At 40.3% G+C, this 16272-nt stretch overlaps 1 protein-coding gene across 13 annotated transcripts in view; it reads right to left on the bottom strand.

Annotated features, from left to right (window-relative positions):
• mef2d (myocyte enhancer factor 2d) overlaps positions 1 to 16272 on the bottom strand; it is a 101119-nt gene that overhangs the window by 43829 nt on the left and 41018 nt on the right. For all 13 annotated transcript variants that reach the window (XM_040030573.1, XM_040030571.1, XM_040030575.1 and 10 more), the window contains exon 3: positions 11599 to 11802. In XM_040030573.1, coding sequence (XP_039886507.1) covers positions 11599 to 11802 — 204 coding nt within the window. The remainder of the gene's footprint in view (positions 1 to 11598; positions 11803 to 16272) is intronic.

Genomic DNA, 16272 nt, shown 5'->3' with positions numbered 1-16272 from the left:
CATTCAATTACACACAACATATAATGCAGGGCACTGTTACATGTATCACCCAACAGATATTATATTCAATATCTCATGCACCCTTTACTTTCTTTAATTAACAAGCACTTGCCGTGTCAGGTGCAACTATAGTCTAGTGGCGGTCTGATTAAAACCTAACCATGTGTTACATGAGAGCACAGCACACAATCATTGTTAAGTGAGAATGATTCAACTGCATGCAATTCAGCCTCTAAAGTGAAGCTGGCGGGAAGTCGTTGTATCGAGAGCTCCAGACTAAACCCCGAGGAGGAAGAGACAGAGATTCTTTTCATTTTTGATGTATTAGCCTGAAATCCTAAAAACAGGTGAGGGCAAGAGGGTAATGATGCCATTTGGATGTAAGGGTAAAAAGACTTTCAGTGTTAATAACAATACTGCTCTTTGATATGAATCTCATTAAAAACCAAAGCCATTATTATTATCGCAGTGTCAAAGCTGCTTTTTTATCTACCCACAGAAACGGGTTATTAGAAAGATTTGTTCCAACATGGAGACAGTCTCCTGATTCAGCTGTTAACTCTCACCAGAACAAGTAAGTGCTCTGATCTGCAGCTTAATGTAAATTTCACACACAGGAGCAGACACCATGCGCTTTGTTGCGCACAGTTCATAGAAAACACACTCTGCTGAGGCAGATGTGTGTGCGCACTGACCTAAAAATTGAGAGAATAAAAGAACTACATAAAATAAATAAAAATAGAACAACTTTCAACTTGACAATGACGGCATGTGACAGAGGGCTGTGTGGAGGACGTGATAGAAGCGTGGACCTCCTGCCCTGACTGTCAGGACACAAAGAGATAAAGAGCCTGCAAACAAAACTGTGATGACACTGGAGCCATGTTGGTGCACTGTTCACATGTAGTGACACACATTTGTACTTGGATACTTGTGAGGAGAGACAAAGTTCCAGTTTTGCATTTCCTAAGCCTAATTTAAAGGTAGATGGTTACACCAACCAAAAAATTAATCTCCTTCAATTTAAGCTTTAGTTCAATTAAACCTTGATCCTACTTTCATAGATCTGCGACCAAAACGTCATCAAATATCAGTCCTCATTAGAGTTGATATGATGAACAGGGCCAAAATACAAATGGATTTGGTGATTATATACTTTTTTTTTTAATAATAAGAACAAAAATAATGACAATAAGACCAAACATGCAACTGTCTTTGGGGTTTGGACAAAATTCCCTAAATGCCCCCGATCTTCTTAAAATCGTCCCATTTTAAGTGTGATTCATTTGAATTTCTGTACTTGATTAAATCTGGCATTATTTGTCATAAAGATGCAGCTATCATGCATATGCTATTAAGGCGTCATGTGTTATTAACTCTGACACAAACATTTCCCCCAAAGGACAATAAAAACATTTCTTACAATGCTTCCACTAATGCTTCCAATAAGGACAGTGTTCATTCATTTTCATTGTCTTTATGCCATCGTGGCAATAGATTCACCAGTTAGTTGGCATACAAACTTCCCTTCATCTGTAACTTCTTCAGCACGTAGTACTGAAGTCTAAATGCTTCTGCTTATTGCTTTTCCTAATTTGAGGCCGTAATTATCCACTGAGATTGCTAGCTTACTCTATTTTCTGCCAAAGAAGCAGGCCATGGAATAAGGTCAGAATGACACTGCATTTCAGTTCCACTGAAGTACAAAACGCCCGACCTATAAATCAAAAATCTGAACGGATCACCACTGGTCAAATATTCCTTTGTTTCCTCTCCATCTGACACTTTCAAATTCATATAAAAAGCAACAATCCTAATGGACACACTGACATATGGATGCAAACAGACGTACAGTAGGCTTCCTTCTCACACTGTCTCTACTTGCTTTCACACACACTTGATATTTTTTGGACATCACAGGCTTGCCTCTCTGTCTTTCTCTCATGTAAACTCCACTGATATTTTGTGAACATTACAGTGTAAACATGGGCATCTTTCCCCCTCTCTCACTCTCTCTCTCACTTTCTTTGTTTGTTTTCCCACTCTCTCTCAGACTGAACATTTTGTGTTACATTGCATTACATTCACATTCTCTCTTTCACTCACACTCACACACACCCCTCTGTTGTGCACTGATCAGCTTGTCTCTCAGTCAGCCATCTGTTCACCTGTCCGCTGTCTCCCTCTCTCCCACTTTCCCTCTCGCTCTCTCGCTCTATTGTGTTGCCAGGGTAAGATTCACCCTGCAGAGCACCACGCCAGCCTCTAACTGGCTATGACTGCTCGCAAGCCCCGCCCCCACCTCACTCTCTTCGTTCCCCTCTGGCTCGCTCGCTCGCCCACCCGCCTGTCCGCCCGCCCTCTGTTTCCAGCTCTCCATGAAACGCTGCTGCTGCTTTGTCCTGTCTCTTTTTGTCTTTCTCTCGGCCTCTCATCTCTCAGCCCACCACCTTTAACGTAGCTCTCGCTCGCTCACAGTGCAAGTGCAAACTCTCGCACTTGTCCTTCTGTGTTTTTCCACCCTTAACATCTCTCGCCATTGCTTCCTTGAAATGTCTCCATACACAATACTCCCCAGTCGCTCATTTCCTCTCATCAACCTTCATTCTCTCCTCTGTTTCAGTTTCTTTTCCATTCCTCTTTTGCCCTGTCTCTTGTTCCCAGAGCTTTTCCCATCATAATTTCCTTCCCTTTTCCTCTCTCTTTCCTGCGCCAACCTTTTATCCCTTACTCTGAAAATGTGTTTGAAGCCTCTATGTGTCTAAGTCGTGAGTGAAAGTCACTGTACGACTGCATGCATAGTGTCAGTATTTGACGTTTGATAACAGTGGCAATAATACTTTGAGTGTATCAGGTTCCCTTCCTGGTTTTTTGCATTTCCTTTTCTTTTTCTCACTTTTGCCTCTATCAGCTTTATCGTCACATTCATTTGGAAGGTGCCAGAAAAACAAACCTTTACCTAAAACATACATGTGTGTTTGGGTGTCACCATATCTAGCCATGTATAAGTTTAACAGATACACACACTGCCGCTGGAAGCAACTCTGGGCTCTGTGACTTGCCCAAGGACACTTTGGGAGGTGGGAAGGCCCAGATATGAAACTGCCGAACAGCACCGCTTGCACAGTTTTCCTGTTTAGCCACTTTAGATGTTTAAATTCTTATCTATGATAAAGTAATTGTTCAACATGGCAAAAAGAGCATGAAACCTATCTTTGTTATCAAGAAGAACAAAGAGTCTTGCAACTGATAGCGTAACCTCTACACAAACCTAATCTCAACATCATCAAGTTAACTTGGAATCAGCTGTAATCCACAGAAACTTTGGCCAGTCCTCCAAAACAACTGGAACAATCACAACTGCTTTAAGAACAAAGGAGGGTCGGACTAATCACTGATTTGTACTGTACTTTAACTAAAGTTAAAGGATGGGAGTCACCAAACTATTGTCTGGTGTTAATAAGGCCACTGATCACTCCTCATTAGAAAAATTTATCTGGGAATTACAAACCGATTTCCGTGCTATGAAGGCAAATAAGACAGATAAAAATACAACTGACTTCTAAAGTGGCATTTACTTTACATACGAGTACCAAATTCCCACTTTGACTCAGTGTTGCTGCGCTGCAGGTCAGCACAGAATCAAAATCTATGTAAAAGGAAGGTGGCCACTTGACTGGATGAATTTCGAAATCTATTCAGGAACCAAAGACTGGATTTTGTTCTTCATCACTTCTAACAGAAGTATATTAGGAAGGGATGTTTTAGTGACAAACATGAACATGAAGGATAAACAGAATATTAACAGAGACATGTAAAAATCTTTCCTTTAACTGATTATTATAGTTTTCTAATCTCACTGTCTAACACTTTTATTTGCCCGGTACAGTATGTGCTGTTTATTGTTAGGCTTTCTTTTGGACTATGACGGTGCAGGTTATATGGTCCCAAAAATACTTAGGTAGCAGGCAGAGTCCCTGCTGTCTAGGCCTGGTAAGTGCAAAGCAAACTGTAATGTCACCTCCCATTGTGGCTTGTCAAATACAGAAATGCAGAAGAAAGTCTCTCTCTCTCTCACGCATGCAGCCCCCTACAGTCAGTCATTTGGGGCATCATATCCACAGTCTCAGCACAGCAGTGGCTGCCAGGCTCCTCAGATGTTGTATTATAGATCAGCACTTGTTGTTTCTCATGTCAGTAACCTGCCAAGCCGTGAGACGTGAGGAAGTCATGTCCTCGCTGCCCACAAAAAACACACACTCGCTATCGTGCGGGTTCAGAATGTATTTTTTTGAACGCCTTGTTAAAACAGAAAATCAATAAATAAAATAAAATAAAACAGAAAAGAACGTAAATGCATTTCCTCGTCATGCTCTGTGTCACTTTTGTATTTAGATTAATTATGCTTCCTGCTCCTAGTGCTCCCCTGTGTGAAGTATTAATTATGCATTAATTTCAGGGTCAAAAGCGTATTTAACATGAAAATGTAAATGAAAACTCAACTATATGTTATGCATTGTGATGGTCTAAGTGGGTTTTTTTCTAATTAAAATATAAAATTCAGGAAGTTAGGTTGGATTAATCATTTAAACATTTGGACAAAGTTTAGTTTATGACTTGTAGACTTCCTTTAATTTCTAACCATTTAGTTTATTAAAAACCATCACTGCATAAACAGCCATTACCCCTCCAGCTCTCACTGGAATTATTTGTCCATGAAAATAATGGACTTCTCTCACTTAGCCCTCAAGAGGCCTCTGGATGGTTTGCTATGTATCAGAGGAAGCTGATCGTGCATGATGCCCTACGTCAACTACAGATGACCTGTAAGCCAATCAGTCTTATTGATATATGACTGCCTACACTAATGACAACTAAACAAAATATTTCGAAGCCTATTTTTCTGCCCTCTAGGAGTACATGTTCCTCATTCAGAATCTCCATAACACGCCTCGATCTGGGAGTGAGTCACATATTTTATAATCAAGGACTTCCAGTACTTAATATTGTTTTAATGAAATCTTGGCCCCTTTTCAGCACAGGGCTGTTAATTATTTCATAAGGTCAGGATCTCTGTTCTGAACACAATGCTGTGAATGTGTGGTATAATACTGACCATAACTGAAGGCATTGTATTGCATTAACCTTGAAGTTCAACTGCAAAAAACAGTGAAGTAATAATAAGAAATGCATTTGAGAAATTTTGAGGCAATGACTAAACATAAGACAAGTTTATATCTTGGTTTCAAATCAAGTTGTGTGAATGTATCAGGTCACAAACCCCCCCAAAAAATCTAATTTAAAAAGGGAGAACACATTACAATTCTACTTGTAACGTAAAACAAATAAATAAATCCAAAAATCCTAATTATGGTTGAGCTTTGGGCCTTTCACACAAGTTTTGTGATTCAGAAACTTGGAAGAAACAAATCCCAGTAAGAGTGGTGACCACTAATGTAAGCACCAATAAACCTTCCTATGACCTCTTCTACTCCAGATTAGGACCTTGGGCATGGCAGGTCTTAGCAGGAGGACCACAGAGTTCAGACAGCAAAGAAGGATTATATGAGGAGCATCTACGGGACAACACAGGCATCAGCTTTCTGCGAGAGGACGTCAGAGGAGAAGTGGGCATGCAACTCTGCAGAGGGGTGAATTTCTCAGTGTGCACTAAGTGGGGTAATCTGGGGTTGTATACTATTTGTTTGAAGCGCTAGGGCTATTGTAGCAACAAACTCAATCTGTTGCTTAGTAGGAAAATACTGACAAGTAATGTTTCGCAATATGTGAGTCTCCCCTGGCTGCAGCCCAGGAGGATCAGGGCGGTGCCCAAAGTCCTTAAGCACGAGCATTGAAGCTCTTGGTGAGATCTGTCTTCCCTGAGCCGCTTAAAGGAAAAAGGGCATCCCCCTTCTCCGCCCATCTTGCTTTCTCTCCTCAGCTATTCATCCCCACTCTTTTAGCATTGCGCTCGCTTGTGTTCCCTCTGTCTCTCGCTCACTTCCCTTCTTTGCCCTGATTGGGATCTGCAGTCAAGCGGATTAACACATTCTGACAGGAGAGGCAGGCTGCCCACACACACTTTCAAGCAGCACGTGCATCTCAGAGAGAGGCTGTGTGTGCATATGCACAGCCTCTCAAGCTTGCACTGAAGTGAAGGAATGTCTAACTGTGTGATGAATAGAGTCCACACACCCACACCCATATACACACCTCAATATGAACTTAAGTGCATCTAGGCATTTAGGGCCAGAGGTGCATGCATGTACAGCATAGACAGAGCAACATACACGAAGCATAGACTGTGTACGCACGTGCACGTATCAGTTTGCGTGTGCCTGCGTGACAATATCCACACTTCATAATTTATACTCAAAAGCACTTGCAGAGGCAGAGCAGCAAATGGGCACATTTTGAGACTATCCAATTATCCCCTCTCTCTTCTCCCTCTCCCTCACTCTCGCGCTCCGTCACTCGGTATGTCTCAGCTCTGTCCTTGACCAGCGATGTTACACCATGTGCCAGTGCAGATAATCTTTAATAATTATTGTATAATTCGCCAATCTTGTCACACTGACTGTTCGACTGTACAGGGCGCCACTGAAAGCCCCTCACCCTCTATGTCTAGCATTTCTGTAACGCACGTCCAGTCACAGTTGCGGGATTTAAATGTACAAAATGATAATTATCATTTATTGCACATGGAGATAAAAAGTATTTTACAATATTCACAAGTCTGTTCAAGCTGTTTAAACGGCTGTTCTCTTTTGGACAAGAACATGTTAACAGATTTAGGTCATTTTTACTTTGCAAATTTTCTGCATTTCTTTACAGCAATTATTTAATAAAACTAAATAATTCCTGCTAGTGTTTCACAGTAAGAGCCCTTCAGAGAAGTAAAGACATTGGGCTCTTCTCCCTTATAACTTGCCAAGAAAATATCTAATGAAATCTTAGTCAAAACTGAGTTATTAAAAGGATACATGTGATGATCTTTTTTATTTTTGTTACAGTCAACAACCAACACTATATTCATTCTAGTAACAAGTACTTTGAGGGCATCCAAAGCCAGATCTATCTTATTTCGCTGTGTCACAAAGCTCCGTTGTTTATCCAAAAACTTTCAGCAAACCACACATTTGTACTGGGGAACTTTTCCTTTCATTGCCACAAACACAGACACTGTTGAGTACTTTCTTTTGACCAAATTCTACATAGACATTCCTAACTTGAGCACCCAGCGTGTATTTATCTGCCAACAGGTCCCCAACAAATACACTGTTCCCTACGGACAAATGTTTACAATAACTCTGCTTCCAAAAAGGTGATTACACTGTGTGAAACAAAATTCAATGATTTGCAAATGATTAAAAGCCTGTAAGTGATTTAAAAAAGCAAAAACTAAACTAAACTGAGAAACGCTATTGTCAGAGATGTTCATTTTGAATTTTATGCCAGCAAAAATGCTTTAAAAACGTAGGACCAGGGGCATGTTTACCACTGTGTTGCATCATCTTTTTTTTTTTCAAATGTTTTGTCAGCCAAATGCTTTCCAATTTCCAGCTAATGCAGAATATCAGCTCCTTAACAGCTGTCAATGGTTCTGCTTTTCAACAACCTGTTTTGGAGCTAAATATTACACATTTCCCTCCACTACGTTTATGCAATGCTTGTATTTACTCATTACCTTGGAGATTTAGGTTTCCCATACAAAAAGTGACAAAGACACATTTAAATAAGCTGCAGTTTTACTTAATTGCTATTTTGTGCAGCTATTAGCAGTACACTATATAACGTATTCTGAAAAAGGTTCTGAGGGTTTTTATTTTTAATACTGAAATGACTCATGCTACTCTACTGGTAATGTGAAATAGCAAGAATTCATGGAAAATGTCAGGGGCAAACGACACGGATACCTGCCCAACAAGGTGGTGTTTAATGCAGTACATCTGTGGAAGGGGACAGTTGAGGACAAATGCTGGCGAATGTTGCTTAATGCCTCCTGGCTTATTAAGAGAATGGGTGGCGGGCAGTATAAAGGCCGGTATAGGCAGGAAGCTCCCATGTAGGACACACACACACACACACACACACACACACACACACACACACACACACACACACACACACACACACACACACACACACACAGAAGCTGACACAACCAAGAGGCTCACCAAGCCTGAATATTGTATGAGGCGTTCTCATGGGCCACTGCAGAGCGTGCAAACAGAAAGAGGTGGACTTATGCATGCACACATACACACTCAAACATAGATACACACACACACACTAATGAACACACAAAAAGAGACAGAATGAGACAGAGTGGCACACTCGAAAACACAAACACATGTACGCACACAAACAGAGCCAGTGGAGCTTGAGCTGATGTGGCCCGGAGCAGCCCAACGCCCAGCCACGACACACACACACACACACACACACACACACACACACACACACACACACACGCACATGCACATGCACATGCATACACTTAAGAGCCATCTGCAGCTGAAGATACAGCCTACAGAAAGGCTTTACTGCTGACACTCTGAGACAGACAGAAAGAGAAGGACAAGAAAGAAGGGAAAAACTGTCGTGACCGAGTGAATCAGGAGATTAGGAGGAAGCGAAGCCAGGAAGGGTAGAAGGAAGAGAGAAACTGACAGACAGAAAGGTGAAGGGAAAATTATGGCCTCAAACTCTCAGTCTTACCTTCAGCCCACTCAAACACAAAACTGCTTCACCAACACTTTCACTGAGATTTCAGCAATTACTGAATGCAAGCCCTTATTGGATGAAATTCCCCTTAGGAGCATTCTGCTCAGGCCCCAAAGATTCCATGCCTCTACACAACCAAATAATAACCAATAATGACAAATCCCAAATCACAAAACTAAGGAAGTTTCAGAGTATGTTCAGACAAAGTCCCCTTTGTGAAATAAATTAGATAAATCTGTTATTCGTTGCATTTTCTTTAGGCTTAATGTAGCTAGGCTGGCAAATTCCTTTTAGTCCATGTGTAATTTTAGAGTGCTACTTTGGCCATTTCTGATGAGAACCAAATGATCCCATCAACAGAAAAACAGATGGAAATCAGTTCTAGTTGAATGTGGAATTTACTTTCTGCTATATATGAAGTAATTCAAGCTTCAAGTATGACCCTCTCTTGTATTCAAGGAAAATGGTTTCCCAACAGTTCTGGTCTGAAAATCTTTTTATAATCAGAAATTCCTCAAGAAAACTGTTGGAAAGAGGATTTAATCTCACAGCCAGAGAATACTCAGATGCAAACCCAGAGCTGGGACTTTTGTGATCCAGGACCTGAATTCAATCAATGAGTCCTTCAGGTAGGTTCCTACAACGGAAAATAGCGCTCTCCATTCAAAAACACCTTTAGTACATAACTGTAGCTAGCCATTGATTTAGGTGTTTGTGGACAGTTTGAGAGAACTTGGAAAAGAATTACGCCTTAAAGCAGCAGTTAGAGGTCAGATGAGCTTCTGAGCGCTGTTTGCAGCCTGTGGGTTTCTTCCAATAACGTATTTGAAATAGCCTGAAAGAGGGAAATAAAACTCATCATTTGCTGTCAAAGTTCATCACTCCAGGGACACAGGTTGGTATCGCTTACTTCATAAATGTAGTGAATCAAAAACTAGTGGAGAACAAAAGGTTCGAATAATATTTATTGCTGTAGCATCAATCTCAATTTTATAGGACTACGTTCTGCAATTTAGAAGCAGCTGATAAAAGAGGGAATCACTCCCACTCTATTATGTTTTTGTTCTCAGGCCATTGCCAACACAAGGTTTTATTCCAAAATCATAAGGGCAATTTGACAAAAAATTCAGATTGGGAAATTGGTGTTGACACAGATCAGGTAATGCTAGTGCCCAACTAATAATGGCCTAAATCCATTCATGAGCTAGCCATCTCATTTTTTTCAAACCTTGCTGTTTTGCTGTGTGTTGTTTGAAATACGATTTAGCCCGAGCATTCAACATGACAGTAAAGCCATGGCGGTGACTGCATGTTGACAATGTTTGTGGTTGACTGATCGTGAACTCCTGCAGCAATATTCAGTGAGAAAAAAACCCTCAAAGCCAGGCGAGATCCAGCTTTAAGTCAACGCTCCATATGAAGCGTAAGTGCTGTACTGCAGTGCACACGGCTCGCTGAATCATACCTAACCATCTCGTGTTGAATTCATAAGAGGGTCCTTATGTATAAAAGGGTCAGCAAGGCATGTGAATATGTTCCATGTTCGCCTGACAAGCTCCAGCGAAGCCTTTTCCCACAGGGAGGAAAGACGTTAGGAAGCAAATGGATTCCTATTACAAAAACATAAAAATGGAACTGACGGACTGCCCTCACACTTTCTCTGCTGACCTAACCCGTTGACCTCTCTTCTAGTAAATATGTAAATGAACAAAGATTATTTTTCTCAGAAGTTTCTTCCTCTAACTGGTGGGCATTTTATGCTGAAGTGGTTTCCAACTGGTTCTAGGCGTTGTCCTTTGGGTTGTTGGTGTTTTGTTGTTGTTGTCAGAGAGGTCTCCAGGTAACAATACGACCAAAGCCAGAGTGTTAAGGGGGGCGGGGGATAAGATGGGGAGGCCCAGCTGTTCCTATCTCTCTACTCCCATTAAGCTCAAAGGCACCGAGCCAGAATCCAACCATAAACAGCACTGGGACTGACTGGACTCCACAATTCTGAACTGGGCAATAGTAAAGAAATACTAAAATATATGGTTACTTTTCAGTAACAAGGGATTTAAGGAAAGAACAGTGGGTTATAAAAAGTTTTTTAAAAGATGTAATGACACCTCTAAAAATGCAGTGTTTAACCACTTCAGTTTCTTAAAGCCTAATTTATAATGCATAACAATTTAGAAGAAGGTTAGATTGCTACAAACACTGAAGGTTAGTGTGACTTTGGCTTCTTTATAGATTAAACAAGATGTAATATATCACATCAGCAGATTTTTTTTTTAAGCTAAGCTACCTTAATCACCCTCTGCCTCTAAACAGGCATGACAGTGATATCAATCTCTAATCTTATTCTTGGGAAGAAAGTTAATCAATACACATCTGAAAATGTCCAGCTTCCCCTTTTAATGACTTGATGTACAATAAACTATGATACTCAAAGCCTTATTGCAACAGAAGGCAACACAGTTTGTTCAGGAAGTGTATCTAGGTCAAGATTACTTTAAGCCTAGCATCTGCTAAAATAAATAAATGTATTAATTAATTAAAATAAAGGTAATCAAATGGAAAAAAAATACATTGAATGGACCTTAATAAAGGTTACAATCTGACTCTGTAGAGGATAAAATAGGTTTAGTCAAGAATTAATCTTTATTGTTCCAACGGTAGAACCATGTAGAAGGAGGATACATGAACAATGAATAGCTTTCTGAGATTCATGCATAATAAAGTAAGCACCTATGAATGAAAATGTATGGACCAACATCAGAAGAGGGAAAAGTGGACTTTTTAAGGATGTTAAAAAGATTTTGAGGTGTGTTAAAGACGCAGTTGTTTCCTGCTGTTTGACCCACTGCCCTCCCTCCCGTCTCCACGCTTTACCTCGATAATGTCAGCGTTAGTCCGGCTCTCGTGTGGCTCGTTGTACTCTGTGTACTTCAGCAAGACCTTGTCCATGTCAGTGCTGGCATACTGGAACAGCTTGTTGGAGTGGTTAAAGATGATGAGAGCGATCTCGCAGTCGCACAGGACGCTCAGCTCGTAGGCCTTCTTCATCAAACCAAACTTCCTCTTGGTGAACGTCACCTGATGACAAAAGCGAAAACTGAGCTGAGAGAGCTCTAACACAATCTTAGTAAAGCTTTTATCAAAAATTATTCATAGTTCCCTAAAACAATTGTAATTATAAACGACACTCTATTAATGAAGTTAAACTGAAATGAAAACAAGGGCATTATCTACATATTCTGACATTTTATTTCTTGTTCTAAGGCAAGAAGGTTTTCATGGAGCCTCTTGGTCCTGAATGATGATGTGGGCCACAGAGCTAGAGTGTGGATCTGGCAACAAGCCACAGATTATAGATTTTTAGTGAAAGATCTATTTCAATTTTCACGAGAGGAAAATTTTCTTCAGGGTCTGTTTAGAGTAATGTTCACTTACGAAATTAAAATGTCAAAATGTACAGGTCGCAACCATTTACAGAAAAAAAAGAAAGAAAAATACATGCTGATAACCATATTTCTTTCATTCAACCCAAATCGCATACCAACGCTAAGACAAACTAGATACTAAACCTAAACTAAAGCCAATATTTTGAAAAGGATGCAGGCGGTGCACACAAGTTCTACTCAGCATTTTTTTTTTTACAAATAATAAATAAAAGAAATGAAGCAAGTGAAAGGAATTTTGTTATTTCAGCTTGAAATACAACACATTTTGAATGTGTTTGAATAAAAACATATAGATATAAATAAAAAAATCTGTTCACCAGAATTAAAAAAACCTATAATCTGCAAATAAGACACAAGGCATGATGAAACTGAAAGGAACACACTGGGAAATCTGTCAAATGCTGAGAGTAAAACTGATACTAAATATGACTGTAGAATAAGCGACAGCTAGCATCTGTCAAAGCTCCCCTAAAGCTCTCTAATTGTCATGTTATATCCTGTTTTATCTGATGAAAAACCAAAGAGTAAAACTGACAACTTGCAGCTTTACAGTAAATTATCTGACCTCACTGTGACTCTCAATCTTGGCAGGAAAGTAAAAAAGCACATTTACGCAAATGTTGAGCTTTTCCCCCTCAAGACCTGACTTAATATCGTTTTGGACCAGAGCCATTCAAACCAGCTTATTCTCAGTTAAACTGAAAGTGTAATTTGAGCTTTTTGCACTTCCAGACTCTAATCACGGCACAAATCGTGCGCTGAAGCGTATGGTTTGGGTATCTGAGACAAAGCAAGACTGACTGCATGGAAGCACTGTGTATTAAACATACAAGATAGAGACATTTTTAGGAAAAAAAAGACTTCTAGACAGAGTGTCTAAACATGCTCTTTCAAGTACTCAGATTGTATTTTGTGCACAGACTTTCACTTCAGTCCGTACACTCCTTTCTCTCCCGTCACACTCGCTCTCTGTCGCTTTCACACTATGATATGCTCTTTTCCATGCTCTCTTTCTATGTCACACACTCTCTCCCGCTCTCTTTTCTGCACTCTCCTTCTCTCACACGTTATTTCTCCCTTTCCCTTATGCACACACACACACACACACACACACACACACACACACACACACACACACACACACACACACACACACTCTTGTACAAGCCCGCTCAGTTGTGAACAAGCTGAACAGAACTGGGAGTGTTGCTAAAGCACAGGGTCCCTTGTTGTCTGCCGGTTGGCTTTAGAAGCGCTTCCCTGCTATAACCAACTGGTATTTACAATCCAGAGAGATTTGGCTTTGTTTGGATTAAACACACAGGATTGCACAAACACAAACACATGCAAGGAGAAGAAGATTAGCAGAAGAAAAAGAAGAAAAGGCTTCAGGTACTGCTACAATATCGAGCATTTGATATGGGAGAAATGGAAATAAAAGTCAATGTGTACACAGATGGTGTTGAAGAGGCAGAAAGATTTCAAGCATGCTGCACTTCAGGCCACACCCACGAATGACATCAACACATTTTCCATCAGACGTGCAAGCCAAAAACCTGCTGTGACATCAATGATTGTGGCTGTGACCTGAAGTGCAGCATGCTTACAAGTTTCCTGCAGTTTACTGCACTTTCTTATGTAACCTTAAGTCCTAAAGTCCCTTTAAATCTTTGATTCTTATTCTAAGAAAGCTTTTTGTTCTGTACATCTGGAGATTGGTGACGTTTACTGAGGGAGCGGGAGTCACATGTTTGACCTTGAAGATTTTTAGCTATTTTACATTAATTTCAGTAATGGACTGATTGGTTTACTTTTTTTGCTTTTAAATTGGAAAAAAAAAAAATCAAGAATATTTCTGACATTTTTAATATTAAGTGAAGTGTTTTTACAAACATTGCACTGATTTCACTGCAATTTTTTACAGATATTCGAGACCTTTAAAAAAGTCTTCATCAAAATTTAATCGCATTTACTAGGCTTTTAAGAGCAAAACTGCAACCCTAATGGAATAACCATCTTCTGGTTTTATGTTTAAGAGTGAGAGTGTTGAGCTTTTTTTGTCCATTTATGGTAATTACAATGCATTATAATATATCTGTCGCCAAATAAACGTATTAATGATATTCTGATACTGCCTCTAGGGTTTACCTGCATCGACAGAGGCCACATTTCTGTGGCAGAAGGCTGCTCCGCTGGCAGCTGAGTTCTGAACTGAAACTATAATTGAAATGAATTGAATACAGAAAGAAAGAGAGAACAGATAGAGTGGTAGAGATAAGATAGAGACACTGAGGATGAAAGCAGGAAAAGCAGCAAGTGAGACCTTCAATCTGTGCATCGTTCTCTCCTACAATCACTTCATCTCTTCCATCTCTTGCTCCTTTCTGCACCCGACATGTTTAAGCCTCCCTCATCCCTCCTTCTCCTCTCTTATTTTCTCGCCCTCGTTTTCTCTTCCTCTCTTCTCTCTCTCTTGCTTTTTCCACATCCTCCCTTCCTCCCTCCCTTCGCACTCGCTCACTCATTGCTTCCTGCTGCCACAAATCAAATTATATCGGGGTCGTATCCATGGGCAACCGACTCTTCTCCTCCCCTCCGCCCCCCATTTCCCACCTCATCACACACTGCTACCATCATCTCACCCCCCACACCCCCTCCCCATCTTTATCTCTCTGCCTATCTACATATCTCTCCACTCCTCTTCCTCTCTTTCTCTCTCTCTGTCTCACACACACACACACACACACACACACACACACACACACACACACAGAATGAGCAGATAAATTATGTGGCGATGTTGGTAAGGGAGGAAATTACAGTTGCGCGGGATGACAAGACTGGTGATGTAGAGAGAAGCCACTGCAAACAGCAACTGCTCCCTAAAAAAATTATAAGGTCATCCACCAGTGCTTAAAGCAAACAAAATCAGTCCCACATCCCAAACAAAACCTCTGTCCGTCTTTCTTTTTCTTTTCTTAGAAAAAAGTAAGCAGTGGGGTAGTGACTTTCGGTCTGAGCTTCAATCTTGCTGTTTACCACAAAGGATAAACAAGCTGGAGGTAATTGACATTAAGAGCTGAATTGCCAGGTAACCAATGGCAACTGAAGAATAAGACATCCTCAGTGAGAAGAGTAAGAAAGAAAGGGGGCGAGTGGTTTCATTTGAGTGCGTGTGCGTGCGTGCATGTGTCTTGGCGAGGTTGTGGTTGTGTGGCAGATGGATGAGGAAACCACCACTGACAACCACAACCTCCTCTTGCTGTTTCCTGTAGCCAAAACCCTCTCTTTCATTTGCTAGCTTACAGTCTCGCTCACACATACAGTTTGAACAGTTGGGGAAAAAATAAATAAATTAATAAATAAATACACCGGGTCTCACTATACTAATCAGTACAGGTATGAGTTTTCAAGGATCTACAGAACCATGATATGCTATTTTTATTTTAAAATGTTAAGCGATTCATAGCAAAGTTATTGTAAATAAAACTGTATCTACTGGAATTGCATTTGTTGTGTGTAAAAGAGAGACAGAATTGAACTGTAAATTGCCATTACAATATCCTCTTCACTTTTAATTAAGGTGCTCCTCTAGTAATATTTTAATTGCCAAGAACTGTGCTACAAACAAACAAATGAGCAATATAATCAGCTGCTTCTCCAGAGTCTCTCTTGTCCTATGGTATCGCTACACTGTATTGTCCTTCATTTTTTTCACATATGAATTCTGGAAAATGTTGGGAGAATGATGCTGGACCATTGGTCAAAGCTCTGCTTTTCCACAGCACACCGCAGGAGATAGTCCACTTCAGAGAGAGTTTTCACTACTGGAAATACTGATTTAGGCCAGAACGCCGCCTGGGTTGAGTGTGCAGGATACAGTACACACAGTATCCCTCTGCTAGCTATGAATTCACCAGACAACTATGTGTGCCATCGGTGCAAATCGGTGCAATAGCTGACAGGTAAAAAACAAAAACAAAAAACCATCAAGTGTCTAATATTAGTGTGTTAGAGATTTGTTTTCTCATGTGCTATTCTGTTGAATAATGTCTAGAGAAGTTTAGAGTTACAGTGCATGTGCAAAATTGAATCTTGATCT

This window comes from Simochromis diagramma, unplaced genomic scaffold (genome assembly GCF_900408965.1).
Source record: "Simochromis diagramma unplaced genomic scaffold, fSimDia1.1 OVJJ01000361.1, whole genome shotgun sequence".
Classification (NCBI taxonomy): domain Eukaryota; kingdom Metazoa; phylum Chordata; class Actinopteri; order Cichliformes; family Cichlidae; genus Simochromis; species Simochromis diagramma.
The sequence above is the reverse complement of the archived record's forward strand: the minus strand, read 5'-3'. Positions and strand labels throughout refer to the sequence as shown.